At 38.7% G+C, this 16,021-nt stretch overlaps 1 protein-coding gene across 1 annotated transcript in view; it reads right to left on the reverse strand.

The window, feature by feature from the left end:
• Positions 1-230: 230 nt before the first annotated feature.
• Positions 231-16,021, reverse strand: part of MTPAP (mitochondrial poly(A) polymerase) — a 32,028-nt gene continuing 16,237 nt past the window's right edge. Inside the window, exons 6-9 of the mRNA XM_058681581.1 lie at positions 14,388-14,614; positions 3,388-3,480; positions 3,231-3,304; positions 231-1,189 (exon numbers count right to left, since the gene is read on the reverse strand). Coding sequence (XP_058537564.1) covers positions 827-1,189; positions 3,231-3,304; positions 3,388-3,480; positions 14,388-14,614 — 757 coding nt within the window. The 3' untranslated portion in view covers positions 231-826. The remainder of the gene's footprint in view (positions 1,190-3,230; positions 3,305-3,387; positions 3,481-14,387; positions 14,615-16,021) is intronic.

Consider the following 16,021-nt stretch of genomic DNA (forward strand, 5'->3'; position numbering starts at 1 on the left):
GGCACTACTGTCATCCCCCCCATGACAGATGAAACAACGGGGCCCCGGACAGGCTGAGCAGTCTACCAGGAAGCCAGGCTGGCTCCAGTCCCCTGTTTTCTAGCACCGCACTATTTGCTTCTAAAACTGAAAATTATTCCACAGGAAATGTCATGGAAGTTCTATTTCAATATGTCTCTATTTCGAACAGGAAGAAAGGAGGTTTCAAAAGTCAAAGAATATTGGAAATATATAGTAGAAACAGGGTTTTATTTTTGAAAACAAAAGTGACTAATATTTTAAAATACAATGTACCGATATGTTTACAGATCTGGCTTGGAATAGCTCGAATGCAGTGAATGAAGTGTCTGCATTCATATCTTAAAAACATGACCATTTTTGGAAATCACTACCGACCTGTTTTAATGTATATGTGAATAAGAGTACAGTACTTTGCTTGAAGAATAAAAAATAAAAAATACATACTAAAGAGTACTAGCAAATTCGGAAGTTTTATTGTATCCACTGACTACATAACGTACATATCTAGAAGTCCTTTTAAATGATTTCCACCCAGAGACGGATGTAGAGATCAACAATGGTTTGATCTGAAACCGGATTTTTACTGCTTTCTTCGTACAGTTTATTTAAAGAACATTCCGATCTCCTTCCACCTGTTCCTCGTGGCTGACAGCTCAAAGTGCCGGTGGAAAGGAGGCTTATCAGACTGAAACCATCCCAGAACTTCAGACCGGAAAGGGGCCCCATGAGAAGATCAGGGGAAAGTGGTTCCAGGTAGTCCAAGGAGCATGTTACCGGGGAAAACCACTTCTTGGAGGAGGAGCCATCATGCCTGAGTACTAACTGTTCTTTTCCCGTTGGTGCTGGTGGCATTTTCTGGACCGCTACTTTTTATGGATTCCAGCAGGCTTTTAATTCTTTCACTTGCGGGCTTCTTCCTTACCCTCTTGGCGAGAGACGCGCTGTTCACGACAGACGGCAACAGCAGGGCCGCCAGCCCCCAGGGCTGACTCCTCGATGAGGAAGGCCGATCTTTATCTTCCTGATTTAAAATCCAGGCACTTTCTCTGGCCAGTTCAACAAATTTTTGTAGCTGGCTTTGATTTACATTTTTGCTGATGTTGAGAGAAGTTTCAAAAGGATTCTGAATGTGCAACGGAGAAGATTCAGGTTTGTTTTGTTCCCTTCCCTATAGATTGTTATGAGGAAGAGAAATGCATAAATACACGAAAAGCTCAGACAGAACAACCATTTGTTTTAATAAAATGTTAAAAAACATGTAAAATCCCAGCACGAACTTTACAGAGTAAAGGATTTCTTTCCTAAGGGAACCAGGTATGTGTGCATGTCATGTGAACATGTACTTCTGATTTTTTTTTACCACTGTAGTTCTGTGATTATTCTTTAGAGAAAAATAAATTAGGTTTATGAGCTATGGATGATGATGCTCAGATGAGAGGCACCTCAACTAAGTCAACCAATAGAAGTATTCTTAAAATTACATAATTTTTACCTAACAGGATAAAGCTAGGAAGGGTAAAAAAAACGACAAAGAAAAATAGCAGAAAATAAGATGAAGACACTCACTTTTAAGACTTGCTAAAAACATAATAGAAGCACACAAAATTGGAATCCTTAAATACGGTAATTAATGTTTCCCAAGTATAAAATCAGAAAGGAAGAGAAGGAACAAAGGATTATTCATTATTCATTTTAAAACACTGGAAGTTTCTTATTATATTCCTAAAGATCCAACTTCTATTCCGTGAGGCTCTAACAGGTACGACAACATCTCACAGAAGTAAAAGAAATGCTACAGCTGTGATCACACGACCAGCAGATGCAAGTAGTCTCTACAATCTTTTCCTCTTTCAAAGGCTATCACGTGTATTACTCAACTATTACAAAGCAAATGGCCAAGATTCCCCAATGTGAGCAGCACCTAGTGATTCCCTAACTTCTCTCATGCCCTAGCCAGCAGTGGTCCTGCCTATCCATCATCTTTGAGCCCTGGGGGTAAAGTGCAAAAAGGATAAAGAACTTCGTATGATCAGCGACCTTTTTCTCATATGGAATCTAACTCCATATTAGCTTGCATTTCAGAGCTCTGTGTCCCCTCCCCTGCCCTTCCCCACACTTTTTTTGTTGCTGTTAAACAAAATCTCCATGAGCAGGATAAGAGTTAGGCGAGAACGAACAAAGGCGAGCTAAAGAAACAACAGAAAAAAATACCTGAGGATGTGTTTTATGTAGCCAGTCTTACAATGGTTATAATTAAGTACCCAAATGCTAAACACAAACCCAGAGAGCTACCTCAAGTATCCCGCACCATGAACAAATTTTGCCTAGGGTTCTGCTCTAGATTTTCTTGTTTTAGAAAAATGTCTATCATTCCAGCTACTCAGATGAACCAAAATCATAAATTCATTTCCCTAAACATAGGGCTCAAACTGACAGAATCACTAAAACCTCCATGGCTGTGTATCCTACTTCTTCCACGAACACAAAAGCAGTTTAGAAAGAACTGTATAAGGGCACCTGGGTGGCTCGGTTGGTTGAGGGTCTGACTCTCAATTTCTGCTCAGGTCATGATCCCAGGATCCTGGGATCAAGCTGCATATCGGATTCTGAGCTGAGTCTGGAGCCTGCTTAAGGTTCTCTCTCCTTCTCGCTCTGCCCCTCCCCGACTTGTTCTCGTTCTCTCTCTCTCAAATAAAAATTAAAAAAAAAACAAAAAAACTATAGGGGTGCTGGGTGGCTCAGTCAGACTCTCGATCTTGGTTCAGGTTATGACCGCGCACAGTTCTGGAGTTCGAGCCCCACCTCGGGCTCTGCGTTGATTGTGTGGAGCCTCCTTGAGATTCTGTCTCTCCTGCTCTCTGCCCCTCCCCTGCTTGTGCTTGCTCTCTCTCTCAGGAAAAAAAAAAAAAAAAAAAAAAAGAACTGTATATAAAATTATGTTTTCCAGAAACATTTTTAGAATATATTCTGTATTTTGAAGGATGTAGTATTAGATGCTGAAAGAGCTGGCTTTTGCTCTTCCAAATAATTAGGTGACTGATCTTACTCAAGTTAGGCAGCTCCTACAGGCTTCAATTTCCTTATTAGTATCTATTACTGCAGAGTTGAAATACAGTAACACATTAGAGTACTTTGTAAACTAAACTAATTCAGTATTAGTACAGCAGAAGACCAGATACTGAATCACCAAATATTAAAATATTATTTACCTGTCGGATATTTATGGAATTTTTATTGAAAGCGAAATTTCCAAAATATTCAAAAAATTCTTTCAGTAGTAATTCTGCAAGAAAATAAAACAAGGAGAATAAGAGGAAGGTCTATTTCAATTCAAAAAAACCACAAACAGAGAAAGAAAACACCTACCTAGTGTTTCTGTGTTTCCCGAAGGTTTAATTTTATTCAAGTCACGAACAAAGGTACAGTTGTGGCCTTCTATTACACATTTATCTTCTGCATCTTAAATAAACAGAAATGGAAAATATTTCACACTCTATTTCAAACATATTGGCCTACTTCAGAAGAGAAATTCAGAATTAACTAAATCAAAGTTACAGATCAATGTGTCCTATCATTAGTCAATGCTATGTATGTTTACAGTTAATAGGTCTTAAAACTCCATTAAAAAAAGATTTGAGACTAATTATAGTACAACAAAATTAGCATTACATTTTTTTTTTTTTTTATCACACTAGAACTGTCTATCAACAACCCAATGACTCTTAATCTATCTTTTCAGGAAACAGCTTCCCAGTTATACATGAAAATGCAGACAGTTCCCATCTTTCACCAACTCTAATCTTGGCTCTATTTTTTTATCAATAATATTTAATCTCCTCTCCATTTCCGTCCTTACCACCCTTTCATGCATATTATTTTCAACAATTCATCGGTGACACAAACTGAATGCTCTGAGAGTTTTGAACAACCTCTGGCAAGTTCTAAAATGCAGTGATCTAGCAACCAGAACCACCACATAGTAAATGGCATACTGGACGTTAGCATTCACCTTTTCTAATAGTATTTGTACCTTCAGAAGTAATCCCTTCCCTCATGATAAATATACAGCCACCATGAAATCCCTCAGCCATTCTAATCTACATTCCACTGTACAATCAGCAGGCAAATGCCCACTCTTCAAAAATCTAATTAACAGCCGCCTCGTCTGAAAGCATTTCCTAATTCCAAGTGGGCCGTCCTTGTCCTGTGCCCCATGAGCACTTGTCTGACTGCACTGTGACTGCAGGTACACTTTCCACTCCCCTACCCCACTCTGGGATGACAAATATCATGGTTCTATTCATTATTCCCCCTCCCCACACCTAGTCCAGCTACAACAAGTGTCTAGCATACAGCAGGCACATAACCAGTAATGTGAATGATCAATGAATGCCTATGATCCCCAGCAGGGGGATTAAATACAGAAATTAGAAAGAGATAAATAAGGGTCCTTCAAATTTTTGTCTTTTTGTGTGTGTGTGGTGTTGGCATTTTTTGGGTAGACCTGGGTTATGAATGTAATTTCTCAAAAATTATTCTAGATCCTAACATGTTAATTTTAATAATTTATAGTACCCTGAAGAACTTGTACACAGTTACACTTAGGTTTTTTATGGGACCCAGACACATGTTTTATTCTTTTATACTATCAATAGGTTATATTTCTTGTGACAAGAGTGCCAGTCACATATGTCGATGTTCTTTTAGTTTCTCAGGAATATATGTCCAATTAAAGCATTCCTACCATAGCAAAATGAGCTCCATGTCAAAATATTTCTAGGGCTAAGCTGTCTCTGTGACCACTGCTCTTCACTAAAAGGGTTTTTTAACAGAAAGCATTAAAACTTGAAGGAAAAAAAAGTATCTTCTGATTTAAGATAGGACCATCTTTGTTTTTTCAAAATCCCTAAGGCATTCAAACCTAGCAGCCTGGCGGCCAAGGCTCTCCCCTCCTTTGTCTGTCCCCCATTGTTTACTGTAACACCCAGACAACATCTACGCAGTCCAATATAACAGTCACCAGCCACGGGTGGCTATTAAAATAAAATACTCAGTCCCTGGACCACACTAACCATATTCCAAAGGCCTAAGAGCCACAAGTGACCAGCACCTACCCTATGTACAACATGGATACAGAACACTTCTAGCATCATAGAAAGTTCTATTGGATAGTGCTGCCTTAGAAAAATGATTCTCAGGGTGCCTGGGTGGCTCATTCAGTTAAGCATCCGACTTCAACTTAGATCATGACCTCACGGGTTGCAAGTTCGAGCCCCACATCGCGCTCTCTGTTGTCAGTGCAGAGCCCGCTTCAGAGCCTCTGTCTCCTTCTCTCAGCCCTTCCCCCACTTATGCACTCTGGCTCTCAAAAATAAACATTAAAAAAAAGGAAAAAATTATTCTCAACCTATTCTGACACAGGAAGCCCTATCACTATTAGTGTAAACCGGTGGCACTTTTTTCTTAAAAGTATTATATGAAACACTGGCAAAAATTAATAAGTAAATACAAACTCTCTCAGTTGTAAGGAAAATAGCCATGTAATAAGCAACTTAACTCATATTAGGAGCTTGATGACACATTCCTTCAACTTCACCTTAAGTGAACTTAAAAACTATGAAAAAGTAAGGTTATGCATTTACTAAATTTGATTTTCTGGCTTCCTTGGGAAACCTTAGAGCCTCACGGATTGGTACGTCAATTACTCTTTCAGCAGAGTACACATGACGAATGAAATTCACTGAATAATGTTCTCGCAGCCACAGCCAGATCGATAAACTTACCCACATTTTTTCAGGGTACTAATATCCACACTATAGTAACTCATAATTAGTCACAGAGATCACTACTGGCACTTACCCAGGGGCTGCAGTACAGATAATCCTGTCTACGGGCTGTGTGATTGTTTATGTTAATCTTTCTGGTCAAATGAGCAAAATCTACATTGTGCCAGCTACATGCATTTCTAATAAGTAACCTGAAGTTGAGAGGCACGAATATTAGGGACATAATAGGCATAAAGTTCATATGAAGGCTTACTATTTTTTTTCCTTCGATAACAAATCTTTTATGATTTCCTGGTTTTTTACGAGGAGCTGGAGCAAAACTTGAATACCTAAAAATCGTATAACTATATTCAGCTTCTATTATAACTATTAACAGGTCCAAACCTCCCAGAGGTCAGTAGTAATTAAATGGGATAAGCAAAAAGGTGATCCCTGCTGTACTAATTAACGCAGGCTGCTGAATACGGGGCAGGGAGTCCTATACACTTAGACATTAGACACACTGGCAGTTTGCTTCCTTCTAACCCACCCAGCCAGAACCCTTTTTGAGAATGCACATCCAAGCAACTGCCTCTCAAGTACCTGGATGTAACCTTGAGAAGAGTGTAAGTGTTTTGGTTATATCCGTGTTTCAAAGTAGCTTTACTGATTGTCTTGTAGCTCACTCAACTCCAGAATGCGACTCATACTTAGACACTGTTCTTCACATACGTACATCTATAATATAGACTGTTCCCTATTAATCACTTATGCTAATCAACAGACAGGTGAAGTTCTACCTGCTCCTCCCACCATGCCATATGCTCCAGTGACACTCAGCCTCCCTCGGAGGGAGCCCATATGCCAGTTATGAGCACATGCTATGGGGTGAACATGATGAAACGAACACAAGCATCTATCTTCACCCCCTCCCAAAACACCCATGAACTGACAGTAAAATGACATAAAATCTTGAAGACCGAGGACAGAAGAAATAACCAAAAATTTTTCAGTGGAAGAACAGATGGACAAGTAGCAAAGACTTAGGAACTCTGAAAAGACTAAATCCTAAACTACTAGTAAAGAAAGCCAAAAAAAGGGACGCCTTGGGTGGCTCAGTCCGTTAAGCGTCTGACTCCTGATTTCAGTTCAGGTCATGATCTCATGGTTTGTGGGATCAAGCCTCCTGTCAGGCTCTGTGCTGACAGTGCACAGCCTGCTTAGGATTCTCTCTCTCTCTCTCTCTCTCTCTCTCTCTCTCTGTCCCTTCCCCACTCTCTCTGTCTGAAAATAAATAAACTTAAAAAAAAAAAAAAAAAAAGCAAAGAAAAAACTAGATCTACAAGGCAGAGCTCTCTCCCAACAACTCAGGAAATAGAAACACCAGGTCTAACTGGAAGCACCATGACTGAAAGCTTCCTGGTTAAAGAAGCAGTTAGACTCCCCCAGATCTCTTCTTCCTTGACAGAAAACCTTTAGAGTACTTTGGAGTACTTGGAGAGGGTAAAAGAGAGGGTACCTACACACGGAGCTACAAGACATGGCTGTGGTTGGGAAAATTGTTCTAAAAGCAAGAAGAAAAGCACAGTAAATATCAAAGTTACAGCATGCTAGTAACTGGGTCTTCTGTTCCAGACCAAAACAAAAACAAAGCAAAAAAAAAATTTTTTTTTAAGTCATTTCTGGGGAATCTGAATAGCTCAAGAGGAATGACCTGGGGAAAGTGACATAAAAAGTGCCCACCAATTCAACAGTCCAGCTACACTGCCCTACAATGAAGCTCAGAGTCAACAAGCCCCACCTAAGCTCAGAGAATCAAATTAACTTTTTAGTTTCCAACTCAAACATGAGCAGAACATCAAAGATTATCAGACACCTGAAGAAGGCCTCTAAGAGGACACGAAACTTAAAAAATGAAATGAAATGAAAAAAGCTACTTAGAAACAAAAGAGGCTACATAAGAAAGACTTAATTCACAGAATAATTGATGATTCTGACTATTCTGCGAAAAGATTTAGACAACCGGTAGCAAGTTGGAGATTCAAGTAATGTTAAGCACATAAAAAACTAAGCAAACTATAAACCCCAAACAACAGAAAAAGTTGGGTAGGAAAGGAAATTAATTTTAGTTTACTCCATGGATTAAACAGGAATAGCATTTAACAGTCATAATATATAGAATGCAAAGCAGGGGGGCCTGGGTGGTTCAGTTAGTTAAGCATCCAACTCTTGATTTCAGTTCAGGTCATGATCTTGCAGTGTGAGATTAAGCCCTGCTTTGGGCTCTGTGCTGACAGCATGGAGCCTGCTTGGGATTCTCTCTCTTTCTCTCTCTCTCTCTCTCTCTCTCTCCCTGCCTGTCCCTCACATTCTTTCTCTCAAAAAAAATAAACAAGCATTAAAAAAAAAGTGCATAGTAAAATTATGCTACAGCCATATTCAGAATATGAGGGGTGTATGGTGAGGGCTACAGGGGGAAAGAAGATAATTCCTCTTTTTTCATAAAGGGAAGTCATGTATGATGCTTAAAACTAAAACTCAAGAAACATGGTCATTGTTTTGCAATATATACAAATACTGAATCATCACACTGTATACCTAAAACCAATATAATGTTGTATAGGTCAATTATACTCCCCAACTAAATAAAGAAATTAAAGCATTTTATTTTGAGAATATGGTTTAAAACAGCAAACAGATCATCTAAGAGTTAAAAGTGGTGCCCACAAAGGGCAAAATGACTCGAAGGCAGAGGCTCAGAGTGGAAGTTATTGTTATGAAATTTGTAGAATCTTTTACTCTTTAACTATTCAACTATGTGTATCTGTAACTTTGATAAAACTGAACTTTAAAAATCATAGTCCTTTTGGGACTCCTGGGTGGTTCAGTCGGCTGGGCATCCGACTTCGGATCAGGTCATGATCTCACAGTTTGTGAGTTCGAGCCCTGTGTCGGACTCTGTGCTGACAGCTTTGAGCCTGGAGCCTGCTTCAGATTTTGTGTCTCCTTCTCTCTTTGCCCCTTCTCTGCTCATGCTCTCTCGCTCTCTCAAAAATAAATAAACATTAAAAAAAAAAAAATCATAGTTCTTTTCACCAAACATCAATCATTAAGACAGTGAAAAGAGAACCACAGTTATGTATTTATTTGACACATAAAGACATACACATGTATCCATAACATGTGACAAAGGACTCGTATGCAGAACATATAAAGGATTCCTGCAAATGAATCCCTTAAAAAGGACAGATAGGTGGGACGCCTGGGTGGCTCAGGTCATAATCTTACAGTTCGTTGAGTCCAAGCGCCCCGTGTTGGGCTCTGTGCTGACAGCTCAGAGCCTGGAGCCTGCTTCGGATTCTGTGTCTCCCTCTCTCTCTACCCCTCCCCCACTCACGCTCTGTCTCTCAAAAATAAATAAATATTAAAAAAAAATGTTTTAAATAAATAAAAAGGACAGATAGGGGTGCCTGGGTGGCTAGGTCAGCTAAGCATCCTACTCTTGATTTCAGCTCAGATCGTAATCTCAGGGTTCCTGGGACTGATGAGCCCTGAATCGGGCTCTGTGCTGACGGCATGGAACCTGCTTGGGATTCTCTCTCTCCTCTTTCTCTGCCCCTCCCCCTACTCGTGCTCTCTCTCTCACTCTCTCTCTCTCTCTCTCTCTCTCTCAAAATAAACACTTAAAAAAATGTTTTAAAATAAAAAGAGAGAAAGTGCAAGAGAAAAACAGGCAAAAGACTGAAAGAAACATCACAAGAGATACCCAAATAGCTGACAGATACATATATGTGTATGAAAAGGGGGTCAATGTCATTAGGGAAAAGAAAATCAAAACACACCATGATGCCACTACACGTGCATTTGGAATAGCTACCATAAAACAAGATAGTATCACGTGTTGGCAAAGGCAGAGACCAATTCGAACCTGTACATAATGGCTGTGGGAGTTTACACTCTGGAGAACTGTTTGGCAGTGTCTATTAAAGCTGAGTATACCCAAATCCTAAGACTCAGAAATTCTATTCCTAGTTTATACTTGAAAGACAGGAGCACCTATGCTCACCAAAAGATATGCGCTAGAATGATATGAGCAATTACTTGTAATAGTCCCAAACTACAAATTATTCAAATACCCATCAAAAATAGAATTAAAAATATCTTTTGGTATCTTCACGTAAAAGAATACTGTACAGCAATGAGCATGAATGGTCCACAAATATACCAACAGTAGGAACGAATCTCCTCAACACAATGCTGAGCGGGAAGAAACCAGACACAAAGCAATACACACTACATGATGCCCTTTAGCTAAGAGACATAAACAGGTAAAAGCAAGTCCATTGTTGGGAAGGGGTGTGGGGATGTGTAGGGACTTGGAGGGAACACACCAGTACTTCTGCAGTATTTATTCAGTCTGAGTGATGTTCACTTGGGTGTATTCAGTTGGTCAAAATTGGTGTGTGTGTGTGTGTGTACACACACATACTTCTGTAAGTATTATATTTCAGTTACCTTAAGAAATTTAGAAAACCTCTCAACGCCTCAGTCTCTTCACCTATAAAATGAAAATATAATTCTGCCTCATAAGACTTGTTGGGAGGACTGAATGAGATGGTGTGTAAGATTTTTTAGCTAAATGCCTGGCACAGAGTTAGCACTCAAGAAATTGTTACGCAGTCAGTCACAGAGCTACCAATGAAAACTTTCTTCCATTCGGGGGTTTCTGCATCAACACTGCCAACAATACCGTACCCAGTCATTTCTTCCTCAAACCTTTAATTCATCACAGGAAAGAAGTCCTAAACAAAAAACTGTAATCAAACAACTGTTTATAAAAGGAAAATGCCACACGAAGCACTAAGCACAGAAATAAAGACAGTAAAACCAAAAAAGGAGAGAACGCACGATAAGAGACATGGGGGGGATGAGGAGAAGTGGAGATTATACAAAAACACAGAGAAACAGAAATTCAAGAGTAACCAAAACATGGAAGTTGCCATCATGCTCAGTACAAAATGTTTTCAATTTTATAATGTTCACCTAGCATCTGAAATCTATTTACTGAACTTCCACTATGGACCCAATCCTATGCCAGGAACAGAAGATGCAGAAATGAATCAGAGACTGCGTGCCCTAGAAAGGCCTGGCCACCTTGGGTAGATAAATCGGCTACGTTACAGCTGTCAAGGAGCAGGTGTGCACCAAGGACTTGGAGGCCACCCGAGCACCACCTCCTGCGACGAAGGCGGGAGGGAGCCAGACAGGGGTGACCTAACACGACAGATCTGGGACTCGGTTTGTCTTCTTTCTTCGCTGGCCTAATCTTGAGGCGGTTCTCCACATAAACTGAGGAGGTAGCGAGAAAGCGATTTCAGGCAAAGACAGAGATGTAAAAAAGACCAAAACATCTGAGGATCAGCGAGGAGTTTAGAGTGCTGCCGCTCCCGATTTGCACAAAGAAGTGAATGTGAGACGAGAGGAGGAAAAGGACGATCAAAGAGACCCCTAAATACAACTCTACAATGTTTGGGCTTATTCTAAGCTCCAAACAGTGGTTTATCAAGTCCTAGAAGTGCTCATAGGTGTTCCACAAATTTATGCACCTTTTATTAATAAACAAACAGGCAAGCAAACGTATTTTTTCTTTTTTAAGAAATACGAATTGAGAGCCTCTATTTGGATATCAAGTGAGAGGCACGACTCAGAAGAAACAAAATGACTGTACACAAGACTTAACTCACTCAGCCAATCAATCATAGAATACCCAAGACGATTTTGATTATTTCATGGTCTAACACTGTTTTCATTCTTGGCCAGAGACTGGTGAATACATATCAATGTGGAACCACTGGTTAAAATCAGGAAGGGTAAAAAAACATGGAATTTGAAAAATACTTAAATGAACAGAAGAAGAAACTTTGATAACTTCTTCTTAAAATACTCACCACATCCTTAATATACATTCACTTATGAAAAATTCTTTGATAGCAAATTCAAGATATCATTAGAACTTCAAAACCAAAGATAAAAAAGTAGCAATAATTCTGTCAAATTTGCTTTTTCATTTATTGACAATTCATTTCATTTATTGGCAATTTCAGAGTAGTAACGGCAACAACAAATTCAAACTTAGTGTTTAAAAGCTAACACAGAAAAATTTTAAACCACCAGTGTGGTATTTTAAAACAGAAAATTAAACAATTCCAAAATCAGCTTTGTCTGTTTTGATGCCATTAGATGTGAATAAATTTAAACTGTTTTAAAAAATAGATTTGAAATAAAAACTCAACATACTGTAAATGTGTCCATAGATCATATTCTTTTTCTAAAATAATTAGCAGAAAGTTTTTAGAAAGTTACTGAAGGATTTCAAGAGAGAATAATACAATCAGAGATGAATTTGTGAATATCACTCTGCTAGTTACAACTACATTGGTGGGAAACAAATGGGGCTGAGGAGAAAAGGCAGTAAAATGTTCCCAGGAAGGGAATGTCAAGGGCCCAACTCTGGGAAGAGTAGCAGTACGAGTAAGACTGGACTAGAGCCATCAAGATGTGAGGGATAGTTTGCTCCCAGCATAAACTTGCCTTAGTTCTTCCTGCTTTCTACAGATTCTACTCTTTCCTTATTTGCTGAACTCCAAGAGTTCCATGATTTTTTCCCCAAAATGGTCTCTATGAGGGCAGTTTTAAGCATCAATGCACACAGCAAAGGTTAAAGAGGAAGCACTATTTACAGGTTGCTTACTGGTGAGGATCTCCCCACATTTAATATTTAATGCGTGTGTGTACGTATGTCTTACGTCTACCAGATTGAGTTACCTTAGAACAACGTCCATATCGTCACTGCACCAAAAAATAACACCTGATGTAGAATAAGTCACCAATAAATATTTAGTGAATGAATGACACCAAACAATGAGATGAGCACAGCCATGGATGCTGCCCATTTATTTCAACCTCAACAGTGAGATATGTGACTACTACCCTACCTTCTGAAAACTTCCCAGTTTCCATTAACCCATCATACTGAGCTTTTTTAAAGCTCAACTTTAAGCCATGCAGTACTTAACAGCGTTCACAGGAAGGAATTACTTCTAATTTGGATAAGAGAAAGTGGCATAGATGAGAGAATTTAGAGAAGTCACAATCCAGGCAGAAAAACAAACAGCATGAACCAAAGTGCTAAGACAGAATGCAAGGAGTCATCACCATAGCGAGTGGAATGTGGGAGCACATGAAGAGGAGGAATGAGAGAAGGGGCTGGGAAATCAGGGACGGCTCCGCTCCATAAGTGGAGATCTCAAATACGAAGCTGAGTAAACTGAAGTTTATTCCATAGGGAATAAAATCTCTTTTAAGGTTATTTTAAACACGGAAGATGCAGGGATATACTTTAGAAGTATTATCCTGCAGCAATACACAGGACGGGCAGAAGATAGAGCATCTATACATTTTCAGTGTATCCCTTGTTTACCTTCCTTTTAGAATTTTTACTTTTTTTTAATGTTAATTTATTATTGAGAGACAGAGAGACAGAGCATGAGCATGAGAGAGGCAGAGAGAGGGGGAGACACAGTATCAGAAGTAAGCTCCAGGCTCCAAGCTGTCAGCACAGAGCCCGACGTGGGGCTCGAACTCACAAACAGCAAGATCATGACCTGAGCCGAAGTAGGACACTTAACCGACTGAGCCACCCAGGCGCCCAACCTTCCGTTTAGAATTTAGAACTCTAATACTTTAATATCTCTTCTGGCAGTCTACCAAAATGTCAAATAATTTGTGACATAAATAACATAATAATTTTAAAATAATCCACCTAAGACTGCTTGTAAACTTTTAACTAAAAACCACATTTAGGATCTTTAAAAGATCATGGAACAGTTTTTAGCTTCTTTAAAAATAAATCTGGGGGCACCTGGGTGGCTCAGTCACTTAGGCGTCCAACTTCGGCTCGGGTCATGTTTTCACAGTTTGTGAGTTCCAGCCCTGCGTCGGGCTCTGTGCCGATGGCTCAGAGCCTGGAGCCTGCTTCAGATTCTGTGTCTCCCCCTCTCTCTGCCCCTCCCCTGCTCATGCTCTGTCTCTCTCTCTCTCTCTCTCTCAAAAATATATATATATTATGTATATTATATATATAAAATATAAATATAATTATATACATCTATATATTTAATATATAAATAAATAAAGAAATAAAGAAATCTGGAAGTTCAGATTTGGAAAGCCATCCTGGAACTATGATCCACTCAGAAGCTGTATCTGGCATAGGTTTTTTTTTTTTTTTCCCAAGGTCATTCCAGGCTTGGTCAACTAAGAGAGAAGCTCCAACTGTCTCATGATAATTGTAAACAACCTTGCCAACTGACACAAGTAAGGCAGAACTCTAAAGACCTCAGCTTTGCAAATGCTCTGCTCTCATGACCCCTGGTGGGCATTAAAAAAATAAAAAGCACTTAAATTTTAGATTCACAATGTTTTAAAAATACAGAAGACAAATTATATGACTAATAAACAAACACACATGTCTTTGATAACACATGGTAATTATATTATTTAAAACATCAGAAAGAGAAAATAGATTGCTTCTAGTCTTACCAGCTAGGGTTTTCAGGGAGTCTAGTGTTGGAAGAATAGGGGGTGATCTCCTCTGGAGAAAAAAGATGACCATCATTGTAAGAGAGAAATTTGTAATCCAAGAACCAGGAATACTGCTCGTTAATGAGTGTGCTCGAGCCCAACATCGAATACTGAACACCAAGGCTCTCACTCGTGAATCAAGAGCACCATATATATAAAGGAGTTCAGAACTTTTCAAGGCAATCCTTCAAAAGAAAGAAAAAAAAAAAAAAGAATTTTCAAACCACCAAATTATTGCTCCAGACTAGAATAAAACACATACCTGGGGACATATGTAAATATCTTACCATTTCTGAGTGTATTCAGAACACCATGATCAGATAATCAGAAGCATTATGTATTTGCAACATAAAACTGAATGTGAATGGTTGATTATCAAACACATTCATTACCACTAAAATATTCTTTAAATGTTGACAATCATGATGTAGTTGTAAAACTTAGAATTTTTAAATCGAAGTTCCTAAACATGACTTAATTAAGAGAAACGCTAAAGATGTGCTCTTTAGTAACTATCGATAAAGACAGACACATTAGTAAGTGAGGCTCTACACCTGCCTTTCACACTTTGGTTATCTAGTTCTTGGCAAGCAAGGAAAACACTGTACTAATTTTATCAAGAGTATAAATGTCTTAAAATTCAGGCAAAATTACAGACGTCTAACATTGATAAAAACCAAAACCTACGAAGATAAAATGTCTTTTAAAGAAACCGACCTTTGGAGCCAATTTTCAAAAAGCTTCCTAGTCATAAGTTACAATGCAAAAAATTATTAATCAGAAATATTTTAAAGTTAAGCTCCTACTGATCAAAACATGTCTTGTAATGTCCCAGAGAACCGACAGAGGGCACAAAACCATTAACGGTATCAACTTCAAACTGTGAAGTATCAAAACATTTCCTTCCTGAGTTTACAGAGAACAGAAGAAATTGCAAATCAGAAATTCAAGGTGATTACATGTTTTATGTAAATGAATCTGAATTAAGTTGCAAATAAATGTCAAATAGTGCCAGGTATTCGAAATAAAGAAACAATGAAGGAATATAAAAACCTGAAAGATTTTAGAACAAATTTTTAAAAACCTGTCCCAACAAGACAATAAAAATAACACTGCTACAGACACAGATGCCATTTTGTTCTATCACACATGCTATACAGAAAATATAATAATGATAGAAAACGCAGTATGTATACTTATTTTTACTCCCTTGGGCTACTTGAGAGAAATTCAGAAGTACTCAGCACTGACTTGTTAGTGAACAGGAGTTTAAGCAAAACTGCTCTTGAATGGATTTTCTGAATCTATTGTTAGTACAGATTATCTAACAGATAATGTAGTGAAATCTAATGCATGCAGTGAGAACACTACAGTTCTGACTTCAACTCCTGCATTGAGAAGTTTTCCCTGCTAAGAACAAAAACGATAAGGAGTCAGAGTAGGAAAGAACTTGTCACTCGCACCCCATTTTTTTAAGGAAACAGGCTGCTAGGATAATAAAATGAAAATATGCTAAGGAAAACACTTATACAGACTGAAGCTGCTCCGACCCACTTTCCGTCCGAAGCAAACACCATCTGGGTTTAGGACCC

This window comes from Neofelis nebulosa, chromosome 8 (assembly GCF_028018385.1).
Source record: "Neofelis nebulosa isolate mNeoNeb1 chromosome 8, mNeoNeb1.pri, whole genome shotgun sequence".
Classification (NCBI taxonomy): Eukaryota; Metazoa; Chordata; class Mammalia; order Carnivora; family Felidae; genus Neofelis; species Neofelis nebulosa.